The 16486-nt window shown below is 43.0% G+C and overlaps 1 protein-coding gene across 1 annotated transcript in view; it reads left to right on the top strand.

Annotated features, from left to right (window-relative positions):
- Sgpp2 (sphingosine-1-phosphate phosphatase 2) overlaps nt 1–16486 on the top strand; it is a 108940-nt gene that overhangs the window by 36020 nt on the left and 56434 nt on the right. Inside the window, exon 2 of the mRNA XM_028760739.1 lies at nt 14549–14707. Coding sequence (XP_028616572.1) covers nt 14549–14707 — 159 coding nt within the window. The remainder of the gene's footprint in view (nt 1–14548; nt 14708–16486) is intronic.

Raw genomic sequence — 16486 nt, forward strand, 5'->3', positions numbered from 1 at the left:
TCTCTCTCTCTCTCTCTCTCTCTCTCTCTCTCCCCAAAGTATTTGCTCTTCCCATCCTTTAGAAACCTAGAAGTAGTCCAGCAGAGCCTTATACTTTATTAATGCTGTAAACTATTCAATGGGTTTTCTGTTGTTCTCTGCTTCCTGTTTCATTTTAAACTGCCATGTTTACCACATGAGGCATACAGGATGGCAGACAAGGACAGCCGTGTAGAATCTGTGGCTGAAAACATCTATCAAGTGGCTAATTGGTAGTTGTATTATTGCCTTCCTATCTAAACCTATGAGACCTAGAAAGCTAGGTTATAACTTATAATCCTTAGACTCTAGAATTCTGTGAAGGAATGATGCTGGCTCAGGAGGCAGCCAGGATCACATTTAGGGCAGGTCATGGAACTCTCCAGTACATTCTTCAGACTGCCCACAATCCTAAGAGCAGCCTAGGTCTCAGTGCCTAGTGAGGTAAAGCTGTTGTTCATCTTGAGCCTGACCTGAGCTTTGTGACATGAACAAGTGTGGCACATGGGCTTGGGCATTTGAGCAGGGAATGCTAGGATTTCAGAAGCTTGGAGAAAGGTCTAGAAGACGGGCCTTGCTCTGTAAAGAATTCCACAGAGGGACTTGCTCTGGGAGTGTGATGAACATTGAACTTCTAAACTACAGACTCCAGGTTGTAGATCCTAGAAACCTGGACTGGCTATGTCTTTTTCTCCCATGAGCATATCTTTCAGCACCTGCCTGTGGGAATGAACTCTGTTTCCTGCTTTTTCCTGTAAACCAAAAGTGGGCCAACACTGTATAGATCCACAGTAACCCTTTAAGATCCACTTCTGGGAAAACAAAATAAAACAGCAAGAAAGTGGAAGTGGACTAGTTGGGAGGAGGAAGGGATCAACCATAGGGGAACAAGAGAGAACAGGGAGGTGTGTGGTGAATAAGATCAAATTCATTATATAGGGGCTAGAAAGATGGCTCAGCAGATGGCTCAGAGTGCTGACTGCTCTTCCAGAGGTCCTGAGTTCAATTCCCAGCAACCACATGGTAGCTCACAACCATCTGTAATGGGATCAGATGCCCTCTTCTGGTGTGTCTGAAGAGAGTGACAGTGTACTCATATCCATAAAATAAACAAAATACATTATATGTATAACATTATGTACATGTATGATATAATGTACATGTGTGACATTATGTACATGTGTGATATGTACATGTGAAGTCATGAGAGCCACTGTCTCCTTTTGCCTCCATACTTTTAAGGTTGCTCCCAGATTTTTTCTGGGAATATATAAATAAATGTCTAGGTGAGGCATCAAGACTGACCAAAAATAAAATTCCACTCAGGTCTAGCTTGGTGGGCCAATGAATTGAATTGAAATTACTTACAGGATAATGGATAAGAGGTTTGCTATAGGATTGTAGGCAACCTATGGGTGGCCATACTATGAAAGAGTTCCAGTCCTTGCTATTATGAACTGCTTATAAATCTTTAGAAGAAATGTGCTTCTTATATGTCATCTTGTGACCCAAGGTCAGAGGTCAGTTTTGGGTGTCATTCCTAAGTAGCTGCCTACCTTGTTTTGTTGTTGTTGTTTTGTTGTTGTTGTTGTTTTGTTGTTGTTGTTTTTCCAGGATCTCCCATTGGCCTGCAGCTTAATTAGGGTATGTTGACTGGCCAACACCTCTACAAATCTGGGATTATGAGTACAAAGCCTGGATTCTGAGAATCAATTTTGAATACAAAGAGAGAGCCATTTCTGACTGACGGGTAATCACAGTTGCTCTGATGACCAACAGCAAAGCCATACCCAGGAGACAGTTCTACAGCCCATTCCTAGGACTGGTGGTATATCCATGGAGAAATTTCCTGGTATGAGTGGAGCCCCGGAGCCCCAGAACTTCAAAAAATGAAAATAAAAGAAAAAAATTAAACAATACAGCATCCATAAGCAGTTCCTATTCACAGTTGTCACAGGATCTCAGTATGTTCTGGAGTGTAATGGATTCTCAGTGGAGACGGCTCACGCTGTTCTGCTCACACGTTAGCCCTTTCACATTGGCTCACACGCTAGGCCTTTCACATTCTAACGTGTGATAGAAGCACGGGAGACCCTCATCACAGTTTCAGGTGACTCTAGATCCAAGTGGGACTAGGATTCTGAATATTTGTAAGTGACATCCAAACTGCTGTCTGGAAGCCACACATCAATGGACAAGGACTTAGATGCTACTGAAGTCATCCTTTTAACTAGAGAAGCTCCCACGCATGGCATCTGTCGGGAGGTCTAACTGGTTTAATATGGCAGGCTCTCTCTCACAGGAGTATGGTGGGGCTCTGTGTACTTGGATCTCCATCGGCCATCCTCTTTATGTTTTATTTGGAGAAGGGTCTCACTATGTAGCCCTGGCTGACCTGGAACTTGATGTGGAGTCCACAATGTCCTTAAACTCTAAAGGATCCTCCTTCCTCTGCCTCCTGGGTTCTGGGATTAAAGGCATATGCCACCACCCCTGACTCCGTCAGCCATTCTGACAGGTTACGTGACTTCAAATATTCTTTGTTTCCCTTTCAAGTCTCCAAGTCCACAGCCATCCCGATTTATTGTTTTCCTTGTATGTGCAAAGACAACAGCGACAAACCATCAAGGTCTAGTTTCCTTCCTTACTGAGAAGTCATAGTTCTTGGGCCATTTCTGACACCTCGGGGTCATCAGCTGAGGTCAGCCAGTACTTTCTGGAAAGCATCTTCCTGTGGAAAGAAATGAGAACCACATTTGGAGCACTTGGCCATGCCTGAGGTCTGTTTCTGTAGGTGTAGGAACCGCAGTCCGTGTTTACTGAGCAGGAATCCCAAGTGTCCTGTGTTGGTGGTGCTGGATGCTGGTTGAAGCCCAGAGCCTGCGGGTGAATTCAGGGTGGGTCGGCGCTCAGCCTGTGGCATTCAGTTGCCATCCGTGAAAGAAAGACTCACTTTCTCTGGGTTTCATCAAATTGTTTTGGTTCCTGTGGTTTCTTACTAAATAACTATCATCAAATCCCACATGGCAAAGCTAAGGCCTGACAGACACAGGCATTACTCATCTTCTGGATGGACCTCGAGGCTCGCTGAATTCTTGGTTTTAATTTCAGATAGAAAATGGGAGCATGCAGAGGTCACTCACAGGCAGAGCATCCTTCTCCCTTCCTCTCTGTCAAAAATCTGAGTCACCCTTCAGAATAATTTCCTTGCCTCTTTCTCTTCCATCCTGATTTTTCCTCTCTCTTCTCTTCAGTTTGTCTGCTTCCTTTGCTGTGTATCCCACCAAGAGCAGATAGCCTTCTGAAATCCTTCCTCTTTCTACTATCAATAGAAACAATGCAAGCCCTCCTACCACTGATTAAGCATGGACTGTGTGTCTGATTCACCATACTGTGTTCTCCATGCATATTCATTTGGTCTTCCTGATGCCTTGATAAGGGAAGCTGCTTTTGCAGGCTCACAGTAGAACATGGCAGCCCAGAGGTGTCCAGCAGATCTGCCATAGGGCCCAGGGTGTAGGAACACCCAGACCCTATGAGGTTCTCCTCTCCTTTTAACTCAGCCAAAGGTTGCAGTAAGTTGAATAGGCTTATAGACTTCCAACCCACAGAGGGCTTGGCCTCATCTGCTGTAAGATGGATACAGAATGGTTCTTCTGCCTTGGCTCATGTTATGGCTCATGCCTATTCTCAAGTCAGACTTCATTTCTAAAGCAGCATGCTTGAGTGTGGCCCTTAGATGACCTTAAAGTTTACCCTCAAAGCTTTTGCACAGGATGAAAGAGTCAAGCGTAGTGGCACAGTACTGCACATTCTGACAGTGAGGAGGCAGAAAGCAGGGATGAGAGACTTTAAGGCCTTGGGAAGATTCAAGTAGGGCACACTGTCAGTGTGGACGTGTAAGAGAGTGTGCAGTAGAGAGAGAGAATAGAAAACAATGCTTCCACGTGCTCTAGCAGGTGGGGGGGCAAGGAGCTCTAACAGGAAGTGTCTTCGGTGAAAAAAAGTCATGCTCATGTATTCACTAGTGCTCAGGGGACATCTTGGGTGGCCCTGCCAACCTTTGGCTCCTCCAACACGAGGGTGAAGGAGAAAGTGCAATGCAGCAAAAATGGAGTCCAAACCAGGATGTAAAATATGTTCCAGTACTTCAGAGGCTGAGGCAAGGAGATCTCTGAGTTTGAGGCCAGCCTGGTCTACAGAGTAAGTTCTAGAATAGCCAGGGCTGCACAGAGAAACCCTTTCTTGAGAAAACAAAACAAAAGTCCTCAGACCTAGTGAAATGCTCAGGGCATATTAAGTAATATTATTTCAACATTTAAGATGAACACGGTCACAGTTGAGTGAAAACACCTATTGCCACTCATGGCTCTACAGTGGAAGAGGACAACAGCAATGTTCAAAGAGACTGTCTGAGGAGTGGGGCAATGGGTAACTTGGCTTTTGCTTTTGAATTTTCAGATGGTTTCAGGTAAAATGTGTTTATCGGAAGAGACCAAGTGGTAGAGACCAGGGAAGAAAACGAATACAAAAAGCCCAAGCTTTCATCTCAAAAATAAAATTAAAAAAATAAGTCCCGGGCACAAAGAAACCAGAGGGTCAGCAACAGACTGGGTGGGGAGCCCGCTGTTTCCTCACTGTGTGCTATTTCTTTAGTGTTTCTTTTATGTGTGTGCACACAATTTCAAAGCTCTTCCTGAGTTTATTTTTGTGACTGGTGATTTTAAGCTCCATTAGACCCACCCTTCCAGTGGGGAGTGACAATTTGAAACTGTGGAGAGGTTGAAGGGAAACCTTGCTTACAAGTTTTCCATGTAGAAAAGACTTAGGAGGGATATGGGTAAGACCAGACCCTCTGGACAGAATGCCCTCTCCCAGTTCTGGCGTGTCCTTTCTCAATCTGGCCCACCCCCGCTCCACAATGATGTCCGCTGCCAAATAATGACAAGTCACCTCTAGGAGGGTGGGATGGACCAAAGAGGGAAAACGTTTCCCAAGTCCTGTCGTGTTCTTACTTACCATCCTGGGTTCCTTGATACGTGTAGAAGGTGGAGGGGAGATTTAAGATGTGGGGGAGAGGGTGTCCTGTGGGACAACTACTGTAGTGCTACATCCTCCTCTGTGGCACACACACTTCTCCCATGAGAGTCTTGGGTAGAGAAGGTAGCCCGCCAGAAGTTCTGTACCTCTGTAGAAGGAAGAAAGAAGTCCTCAGATAAAACCTTGACTTGGCATTGAGTTAGTTGGGTTTCGGGTTTGTTACTATTAATTTTAATGTTTGCTTTTAACTCCTATTTGGGTAAAAAGATTATTAAGAAGAAAATCTCACACATGTCTGAATAGCTGTCCTATGCTTTGGTGACTTCTTTGAACACTTTAGAAAATGTTTTTGAAGACTGCAGTGTGGTGCTGGGTGCCATGGCACAAACCTGTAATCCTCTCACAAGGAACTGAGAGAGGAGGAGTGTTTGGAGCCAGGTATGGCTTTATTGAAACTTCAAAAAAAAAAAAAAACTGAAGGCAAACCAAACCAAGGAAGGAAAGAGTGATGGAGGGAAGACAATGTAGGAAGGATGGAGGAAAGAGTGAAGGAAGAGAGGGTTGGGTAGTGCTCAGTGCTACAACTATTACCTAGCATTGCAAAGTCCTTGGTTTGGTCATTGGTACTGAAAACAAAATTAAAGCTTTAGAGAGAAATCAGACCAGATAGGGACATAAAGCAAAGTTAAAGGAGACAGCCAACACTGCTGTGTCTGTGTTCTTCATTCTGCTACACCCCCATGCCCCATGCATGTGCATGTGCGTGTGTGCATGGACACACACTTAAGCATGTTGAGAGGGAGTGGAATCTCCCAGATTAGAACTAATGAACCCACGTTCATACAACCCTTCTTGAACATCACCTCGATCTTCCAAATGTCATTTTGATAAGTTAATATAAACAAATCAGAAACATCTGCACCACCTCCCCATCACACACAAGCTTAAAATTAAATGGAAAAAATGTTTGGCACAAGTGTTTTGGGTTTTAGCGGATCCAGAATGTTTTGAAAAATAGTCCTAAGACGTTTTGGAAGTCTGAAGGACAGCTGGCTGGCTCTCCTTTTAGAAGTGGCAGTGGTTATTTCTGTTCTCTATGTCACCCCCACCCCCCATTGCTCTTCTGATGTGTAGAGGGAATGCTTTTGCAGAGGTTCAGGTCTCAGTCCTCTGAAAGGTCTGTGCATTGTCATCCCCTGCAGAAGCTGGTGTTCCTCTCTCTTTAACCTATCCCTTGATTCTGTTCTTGAGCAAACCCAAAACTCTGGATTTTAGGCCTGGGGTGGTGGTGGTGGGGTGTTAAAAGTCATAAGGAAGCAAGATTGTGTCCAATTGCAAGGCTCATTCCTAGACTCAAGGCCAAGGTCATGGGTGTCCTACTGTTGAGATTTTTCCCAGTTGGCAGCCCAGGCTCATCATTCCTAATGATAACCAACACAGTCACTATTCCTTGAGAAAAAGATAGAGAAGACATCAGCTGTTCAGAGGATGAGCTGATATCTGAAGGATGGGCCAGCAGAAAACTACAGTTGAGTTGTATAAAGCATATATTTGTGTCAGGATAAGACATGGCTGCCTCATGACAAAGTCGATGGGACTCTTCCGTGGCTTTTCAGATCATCACTGCTAGTGATATTTTCCCATTAAATTTATTTTCTATTTATTTACCTTTTGGTCCTTGAGCTTGAGATGAGACTTACTCTATGTGTGCTATAATATCACTGAGTTACACCTCAAGTCATCTCTGTGAAATTTAAGAAATAAGAGGAAAATATAAAAGTGGATCATCTCACTATAGATTAAGTCATAAAACTCTCTTAGTCTCTTTAGAAATGTTCCAGTAACCAGGGTGGGTTTACATACACCTATAAACAAAGCATTTAAGAGGCCAAGGAGTTTGAGGCTAACCTGGGCTACATGGTGAATTCCAGGATAGCCTGGACCTCTCTCCAGAAACAGCCATAACAAATGCTCCATCAACATACTATTGTTTCTCAGGTGTCAGTCTCAAATTTCGACTAGACATAGCATCTGCATCTAACTTCATCCCGGTTATTCATACCCCTCACCTGGCACACAGAGCCACTTTCTGTTTAGGGGACTTTATTAAATGTCTGTCTCTGGCTGCTGCTCCCTCTGCTGCTACCCCTCTGCTGCTACTGTTGATTGTTCCTGCTATTTTATTTGCCGTTTTGCTTTTTTGTTTTCTGAATTGCTGGTTTGCTATTTGTTGGGTTTCTGGATTGCTGGTTGATTATATCTTGATGGACGAGATTGGCCCCTAAGAACTCAATGACCCTAAATCAGCAAGAAGTAGTCTAAAGAGGTCTATGCCCCCTTTCCCCTCTAATCTTCTTTCTCACCTACCTAGTGTTGTGGAGTTGGATTGGGGTGGAGAAAGGTAGGAAAAATATATATATATATATATATATATATATATATATATATATATATGAACCCAATACAGTAGCCAAAGAGTATGGTTACATCCAGCTTCTCAGGAAAGAGGTAGGAGACCCAAGACTTTGTGAGATGCCATGTTCCTCACATTTAACCTTCCCCATGCCTGTGCTTTGAGTAGAAATTCTGGTTAAAAACAGAGCATGAGCCAGCAAAACCAGGAGGATTTTAACCCCTGGTCTCTTGTTTTCGGGGGCACCACTCCCCACAGAAAGGCATTTTCCCAGTGACTTCCCAGTTCCAGTGAGTTGTATCTGTGTCCCATTTGCTGACCTCTGCCTCCTCCCATAACTACAAGAGTCATGTACCTTGATAATAACCTTGGGTGAGCTTGAAGCAATGGGACAACCACTGGCCACTGATGATAATGAGTCGGAGGCCCAGATAGATTAAGGTGTATTATCCATTCCTGACAGCATAGCTAGAAACGGCAGAAGATTCCCTTCCCAGTCAGCTTGGGTTAGAAAAGGTGAAATTTAGAATTTCCAGTGTTGATCTTAATGTTACACTCTTCTCTGAGATTTTTATTTCACCTTGAAAAAAATAAGATTTCATTTTTAGTAAAGTTTAAAAGTAATAGCGTCATGGAGACCCTAATGACAGATATTCCTCCCCTATGGGAGGCTTGGCTTTTAGGCCGTGATTAAGGTGGTACAAATATCCTTGTTAGGGCAACAGATGAGGCATATTTTCTGTATTATGCTGCTCTAGGAGGGCAAGATTGACCTTCAAACCTGTGGCCCCACCTCTTTACTAATTTTGGATTTATTATCCAGAAATTATGTAAACTTCCCCCCAAATCAAGAACAGAAGCTCCAAGCCAGCTTGTTTTATTCTGCTAATGAGTCGGTCATCTGGTCAGACTGCTGTTTCATTGAGTGTGTATTTCAGGAGCTCTTCCTTTGTGACCTTCCATAGGGAGGTGATTGACTCCACTCCATTCTTGCACTTAGCCTATGGCAGGGTTCCCTGGAGGCTCCGTTTTGCTCAACATTTTAATCTGTTGCTTTAGTTACGATACCTTGTACTCTTGTCACCAGTTGTTTCATCCTTCATGGCTGGAGATTAAATCTGAATCTTACTTTTGTATTTTGAAATCCTTCACACTTGATCCTTATTATGGAGGGTGTGACGCAGGCCCACCAGTGTGCATCGTCATTCCTTGGGAACTGCTTAGACTCCTTCCCTGGGTCAATTTGCATTTTAACAGACGGTGATTTGATTGCCCATTAGAGTTGAGAAGCACTTTGCAGAAGGGTTTACTGCTTTCACTACAGCCATCACCTCACCATCATCATCTTGTTCTGGATCAATATTACCACCATCCTCTAATCCCCACCACAGCTATTATCATCATAGTCATTGCCATGGCAACACCTGGTTTCTAGCTTTCACTGAAAAATTGTCTCCCATTGGCGTGTTCTCTAAAAGACCTTTAGGTCTTAAAGTCATTTAAAAATAAGTTTGTAATGGGTTTCACAGAGAATGAGCTCCTTGTACTGTCCCTGATGAAGGTGGCTTAGATGTGGAGTCTGTCCTACTGATGTCTTGAACTAAACATTTGGAAGAAGAAAAGAGAATAGACAGGTAAGATGGCCTTGCTGCAAGGTTCTTAGAGTTCATCAGATGCCGTGGAGACCTCAACATTGGGTTGGAATTACTACAGTGCACGTGTTTGGAGCCAAAGGTTAATAACAGGAAGGAGATATCTGGGCCGAGAAGAGACTAAGCTTAGTGTTTTGCAAATTGATTGCCAAACTGACCTGACAGATGTTGTTAAGGACTTTGGATGCGTAAGAGAAATGTGGCCCAAGACAGGTTCCCCAGGCCCTTCTTCACTTTTCACCTATTAGAACAGACATCCCGTTTTCTTATGTAACAGCTGTGGGGCAACGTACTACTTAATGCATTGTTTCCTCCTCCAATCTCCAATCATTTTAACCATAAAATAAAATGAAACTCAGGGCAGGTGTGGTGGTACTCACCCAGGTCAAATGAGGCAGATTACCAGTTTGAAGTCAGCAATACTTGGTCTGAGAGCGATGGTGAGGGGACACATCTCAGAGGTAGATGCTTTAAAAATAAAATGACTGAGCCATCTACGCTGTCCTTTACATCCTTCCCAATCAAGGCCAGCACAGGTCAGAGAGGGAAATGGACTTCCCCAAGGTCACACTTTGTTTTGACTAAAAGCCATTTCTTGTGTTCTCCTCTGAAAGCCTGGGCTGGCTGCCAGGTCTGCTGAGCATTTGCCTCTCTGCCGTCTGGATCAGCCCTTCTTAAAACTCAGCCACGCTGACCTGGGTGGATATTCTTGGCATTTAGGACTCCTGGGTTTGTGTTTAGCAAACAAGATGACGCTGCTCAGATACTCTGAACACAGCTGAGTTAAGAAGCCGTCCATACTGGGCACGGGCTGTCTCCTCAGGCAGCCAGCCTGGTTCCTGTCGCTTTCTTATTATTCAAGCAGTGACAGCAGCCATGCAGAAGATGGACTACCTGCACACAGCCGCGGCTTCTCTCCAGAGACATGATGGGAACTCTGATGTAGAAGAATGTACATTTGGAGAATCATAGCCAAACAGGAGAGGTGTGATAAGAAAACTGAGATCACAGGAAAACAAAATGCCCCAGTAAAACACAATCAATCTGTAAGATCCTTTAAATGTTAAAAACCGATGACGTTACACAGCCTGGAGTAACGCCTGCGGGGTCATTTCCACTTTATTACCCTGTTTGCCAGACTTTCCTGTTTAGCTGGGTGGCAGATGATATGCAACCGAAAAGCATTTGTCCTTTGTTTTAGTAACTGAAAACGTCATAACGTGTATTGAACCAGAAGCGGCAAAAAGATCGCAGTACAGAAGCCATATGTCAAGGACAAAAAGAAGTCACACGCAATATTTTAAGAACAGAGAACATGCAGGGTGTTCTCTGTCACCCTGCATGTCCCTGTTCAGCACATGGGCCATTAGGCCCCTTACATGCAGCAAGCTGGGAACAGGGAAGTAGAGGTTGGGGTGAGGACTCCTTTCTCTTCCTTATTCCCCTCCTCTCATTCCTCTTCATTCTCTATTTCTAACACTTGTTCTTGTCTCTCCAGTGGTTCCTGAGGAAACCAACATATACCAGAGAATTGGAACTCTGGTTCTTTCCTAAGCTATAGTGAAGCCCTATACCCTGAGATCTCCTTCCAGGGCTACTCCTATTTAAAACAATTGCGTGGGGCTGGAGAGATGGCTCAGTGGTTAAGAGCACTGACTGCTCTTTCAGAGGTCCTGAGTTCAAATCCCAGCAACCACATGGTGGCTTACAACCATCCGTAATGAGATTCGATGCCCTCTTCTGGTGTGTCTGAAGACTGCTAGCTACAGTGTATTCATATATAATAAATAAATAAATCTTTAAAAAAATAAAAAAAATAAAAAAAAAATAAAACAATTGCGTATGTGTGAATGAGCGACCACACCTGTGCCATGGTGTGGTTGTGTGAGGTCAGAGGACAGCCTTGAGTGTCTGCCTTCACCTTCCATCTTCCTTGAGACATTTCTTTGCTGTTCAGTGCTGTATTACTGTAGGTTCCCTGGCCCATGGGTTTCTGAAGAGTCTCCTGTTTCAGCCTTCTATCTTGCCATAGAGGTGCTGGCATTACAGATGCTTATTTTCTTAGGGTCTCTGTTGCTGCAACGGAACACAGTGACCAAAAGGCAAGTTGGGGAGGAAAGGGTTTATTTGACTTATACTTCTGTATCACTGTTCCTCATCAAAAAAAAGTCAGGACAGGAACTAAAACAGGATAAGAATCTGGAAGCAGGAGCTGAGGCCGAGGCCATGGAGAGGTGCTGCTTACTGGCTTGCTCACATGGGTTGCTCAGCCTGCTTTCTCATAGAACCCAGAACCAAGAGCCCAGGGGTAGCACCACCCACAATGGGCTGGGCCCTCCCCCACTGATCACTAATTGAGAAAATGCCTTACAGCTGGATCTCATGGAGGCATTTCCTCAACTGAGGCTCCTTCCTGTCTGATGACTCTAGCATGTGTCGAGTTAACACAAAACAAGCCAGTTGTGAAACGTTTGGCTCTATATGGGTTCTAGAGATCTCTCAACTCAATTCCTCAGTTTGCACAACAAATGCTTTACCTGCTGAACCATATCCCCAGGTAGGAAACTAGAGTCTTTTTGGAAAGAAGATAAGCATCTACCACTTTACTTGGGTACCTATAACCAAGGCGTTAGTGGTGAAGTTATTTAACTATATATCCAGAAATGTCACCTGAAAAACTCCTTTTGTGCATCTTTGGCTTTCTTGCGTAGAGTTGCTCTGCTGCTGTTCTCTCCAAATTCATTTAGAAGTAAATTTCATCCCTGTGAGTGAGGACTACTCTCCTTTTAACACATAGGATTCGACACTGGTACGACAACCATACTTAGGGCAATCCTTGACTTGAGTCTGAATTCTCAAACTAAAATGACTGATTCTAGTCAATCCAGACTCTCCTCTTAATGCAAAAGGCATTAAACTTTCACTCTGTGTTACAGGGTGCTGTTGGGGGAGGCTGAGACAGTGGACTAAAACCCAGAACCTCTCAGAAAGGAAAAGGAGAGAGATGTGTACCTGGAAGAGGGCCAGTCATATTGAGTAGAGCTATATCTGTGCAATTTCAAGGTTGTCTTCATTTTAACACCTAAAATACAAGAATATTGTTGGCTGTTTTCAAGGGCTCCAAAATACTGGCCCTTTAAAAATCTATTTCCTACAAATTGTCCTCCACAGTGCCCCTCAGCAGATGTGAGCTCCTCTCACACCTGCTCTCTGGATATCCCCGGGTCACAATGTAGCCTTGTATATAGGCACAGAATGAATGTCTCCAGAATAAACATGTATGACTTTTCCCCTTGTATTCCCCTGGGGATTCAAAGACCTCTGACTTGGCATAAAACAAAACAAAATTGCTGACCTGTAAGTCTTTAGGAAGCCTGCCTGTCTGCTGCTGTCCCCTCCGTCCTATTTTCAATGTCTGCATTTCAGTTTTAGAGTGTGTATGACTTTCAGTCTCATTAAAATTCTGCGTTCTGCGTTTGCGTCTGGCATCATGCCTGCCACACACCTGTAGTCCTAGCACATGGAAAACCAAGGCAGATCATTGTCAGGTTTGAAGCAACTTGTGATACAGAGAGTTCCAGGCCAGCCGAAGTTATATACATAGTGAAACTGTCTCCAGAGAGGGAGGAAAGAAAGGGGAGAGTGACAGAGACAGAGAGATAAGAGATTTTATTTTTTGGTTCACTTAAAATGTAAAATGTTTTATTGTTAAATTTGTCACTAATATGCCATATAAAAGTGTTTACCATGGTATTTTACTTTCGTCTTTCTTGTTGTGACAAAATACTATGACAAAAATTGAATATGTGGGAAAAGGTTTATTTCAGCTTATAAATCTAGGTTACAGTCCATTGATGTGGGTACAAAGTGAAGACAAAGCTGCAAGCAGAGAGAATGAATGGAAACATACTTGCTTATGCTAGGTTCTATTTCTCCAGTCCTAGACAGTTCAGGACTCTCTGCCTAGGGAATAGCGCTGCCCACAGTGGTCTTGTCTTCCCACATCAGTTAACTTAATTAAGACAACCCATACAGACATGCCCAATGTAGAATATTTCTGGTTGACATTCTCTTTCCTGATAGTCTAAATTGTGTCAAGTTGACAATTAAAGCAAATAGTCATATTGTATTAAGTGCATTGTCTGCTTGGTCCTGGCACTTCCCCCTTCTCCGCATTCAAGGATAAGGTAAAGACAGGGGATGATAAATTTCGAGAACATTTTGACATTCCCTACATGTACTAGCTATATTTCTTATATCACCCCTGTGGTGTGACTATTAATCCTATTTAAAAAGCGAACTAAGATGTAGAGGCAAGTCCTTTTCTGCTATCCCTAGGTTAGTTACCTATTGCTATTAAAACAGCTTATTCCTAAGTTAGTAGCTTAAAACAATGGAAACTTATTCTCTTAAACCTCTGGTAGTTAGAAGTCTAAAATGGACATTTATTGACTGAAATCAACTTGTTACCAAGATCATCAAATTCCTTCTGGAGACTCAAGAAAGAAGTCTGTTTCTTTAAGTGTTCGGAGAACAAATCACCTTACACCCTTTGCTGTGGGCCCTTCCTGCATCATTAAAGCTAGTCATGCACTATCTTCACCCTGGTCTTTGATTCTGACATTTCCAACCCCTTCATCCTTTTTATCTTAAATAATAGAAATGGGGAAAGTTTATTAAGAAAGTGAAAAGACTTGCCCAATGGTGGAAGTGGGCTTCTCAGCTTGGAAAACAGGTCAAAAACTTGGTGCTACGCTTTCACTGCATCTTGTCAAGAATCCCTTTGACCACAGAGCCCATGCAGAAGGTCCAGGAAAGCATCTCTACCCTCACTTCATTGTCTAATTGTGTTTTCAAAGCCACCTTTGCTCTGTAAGGGGATATAGACACATGTTCTAGAGACTACAGAATGGAGTCTGTACTATACCATCCTGACTGTGTCTGTTCTCATCTATCCTCAGAAGCTAAACAGGGTCAAGTCTGGTTGGTACTTGGATGGGATGAGTGAACATCTTTAGGAAAAGCACCATTTTCCCATCTGAAATCAGGAACCCATATGGTACTGGCTCACTTTTGGATCTCCTCCAGGTCTCTAGCCTTCTATGCATACAAGATAGAGGCTTGGGTTTGATGTATGTGTGTGTGTGTGTATGGATGGAGGGAGAGGAGAGCTTCTGGTACTTCTGCCTTTGATGCTTTATATTTAATCTTGCAAAGACAAACAAACAAAATCCCAAAACAACAGCAACCAAAACCCACTAATGTCTCTTATGCTTCTGTGTACAAGTGGGTTTGATTGATATCCGTTGATGATACAGGCTGATCTTAGTGAGACAGGAGGAGACTCACCTTGGTGGTGAGTTTTGGGCAGGGTTTTTCCAGACATGTTGAATGAACTCCCAAACTCCTGGTCTTTGTCTTTCAGGATTCTGGAGAGAAGCATGTTGTGAAGAATTATTTCTACTATTACCTGTTCCGGTTTTCAGCCGCTTTGGGTCAGGAAGTGTTCTACATCACGTTTCTCCCATTTACCCACTGGAATATCGACCCTTATTTGTCCAGAAGATTGGTCGTGATATGGGTTGTAAGTATTTTGTCATTATTACTTTTTACTGATTGCAGATATATCTAAGGTCTTGAATACCTGCCTTGGTATCCAAGTATCTCGCACAGGTGGTCTTTCTTTTTTCAAACCACTTATAGGAGAATTTGCTGGTTAGTCTATTTTAGGTAGTACATAGAATATAAGTGCATCTTATTTGCAAAAATCAGACCAACCTGTGACTGCGTGTTCTTTGATGTTCCCCATTCTATAAGTAAACAAGACTAGAGAAGAGAGGGAAGATGAACAGGGAACAAAGGAGCTTTGTACGAACCCTGTGGGGATGTGGGGTAAAACCTTCCAAGAGGCTATTGTAGTAAAATTTGATCAAAATCTAACTGGAAACTGTGGTCTAGAAATTCCAAGCAATAGGAAGCAGTAACTCTTCATACAATCAAAAAATCAAAATGTCTGAGGCAGAGTGCCTAACTACAGGGCAGTAGTTCTCAGCCTGTGGGTCGTGACCCCTTTGGGGCTAGGGGAGGGGTCAAACAACCCTTTCACAGGGGTCACATATCTGATGTCCTGGGTATCAGGTATTTACATTGTGATCCATAACAGTAGCAAAATTATAGTTATGAAGTAGCAACAAAAATAATTTGATGGTTGAGGGGGTTGCCACATCTCGAGGAACTGTGTTAAAGGATCGCAACATTAGGAAGGTTGAAACCACTGCTGTAGGGGATAACATAGTGTGACAAGTCCATGTGTCCAGTAGGAAGCCTTCCTGCTGTTTCCTCAGTACGACAAGCTCTTAGCCTTGCTTGGAGAAAGTCCTGGGTGGTTTGTTGTTGTTGCTTTTGCTTTTGCATAGGCATGTGTGTGTATGTATGTATCTTCTCATATTCACATGCGTGGGTGCATGTGTGTGGAAGAGAGATGGTCCCCCTCAGTCATTCTACTTTTCTATATGTATGTGTGCAATGACCTGCATGTGAACACTCAAGCATGTGGGGTGTATACATGGGTGTGTGTGTGTATATACAACTATATACATTCCTTTCACTGTAATAGTACCTTACTTTTTTTTTTTTTTTGAGACAAGGGTTTTTGTATCCTAAGCTAGCCTCAAACTCATTATGTCCCTAAGGCTGACCTTGAACTTCTGATCTTCCTACCTTTACCTTTCAAGTGCTGGGATTATAGGAATGTACCACCAGTTTTGGTTTTATTCATTCAATATTGTGGATTGAACCTCAGGGCCTTCTGTCTCTGTATTAAGTGAGCCTTCCTTCCCAACCTGGCCTAGACATCTTTTTTTCTACTTTCCTTAACAAAATGATATTTTATCCCAGCAGATTTAGACAATCATTTTGTTAAGTGAGCTGAAAAATAAGAAATCATTGTTTTCCTTTTCTGTTTCATGTGAGTGTTTTTAAACTTCTTGGGCTGAAAAGTGTCTTAGATGAAGGGACAAGAGAGTCCATGGTCATGCCATCTGATTAGAATTCCCACAGGGAGACACAGTTGTGCTCTGGAAGATGAGCCAACAGCCGAAATGTGATTGTTTGAGCTCTTGGCTTGCATTTGGATTCAAAGACACCCTCACCCAAAGGTATTTCATGGCATTTGTTGATAAGATAATAGAGCAAAAGATGGGTACATCTATAAGAGTCAAAATTGATGGAATACAGATATAACAAAAGATGAGAATATGTAACAATTATGATTTGATTTAATATATATACATGTATATGTATACACACACACACACACACACACACACACACACACACACACACACACATATATATATATATA

This window comes from Grammomys surdaster, unplaced genomic scaffold, assembly GCF_004785775.1.
Source record: "Grammomys surdaster isolate TR1022 unplaced genomic scaffold, NIH_TR_1.0 126546, whole genome shotgun sequence".
NCBI classification, from domain to species: Eukaryota; Metazoa; Chordata; class Mammalia; order Rodentia; family Muridae; genus Grammomys; species Grammomys surdaster.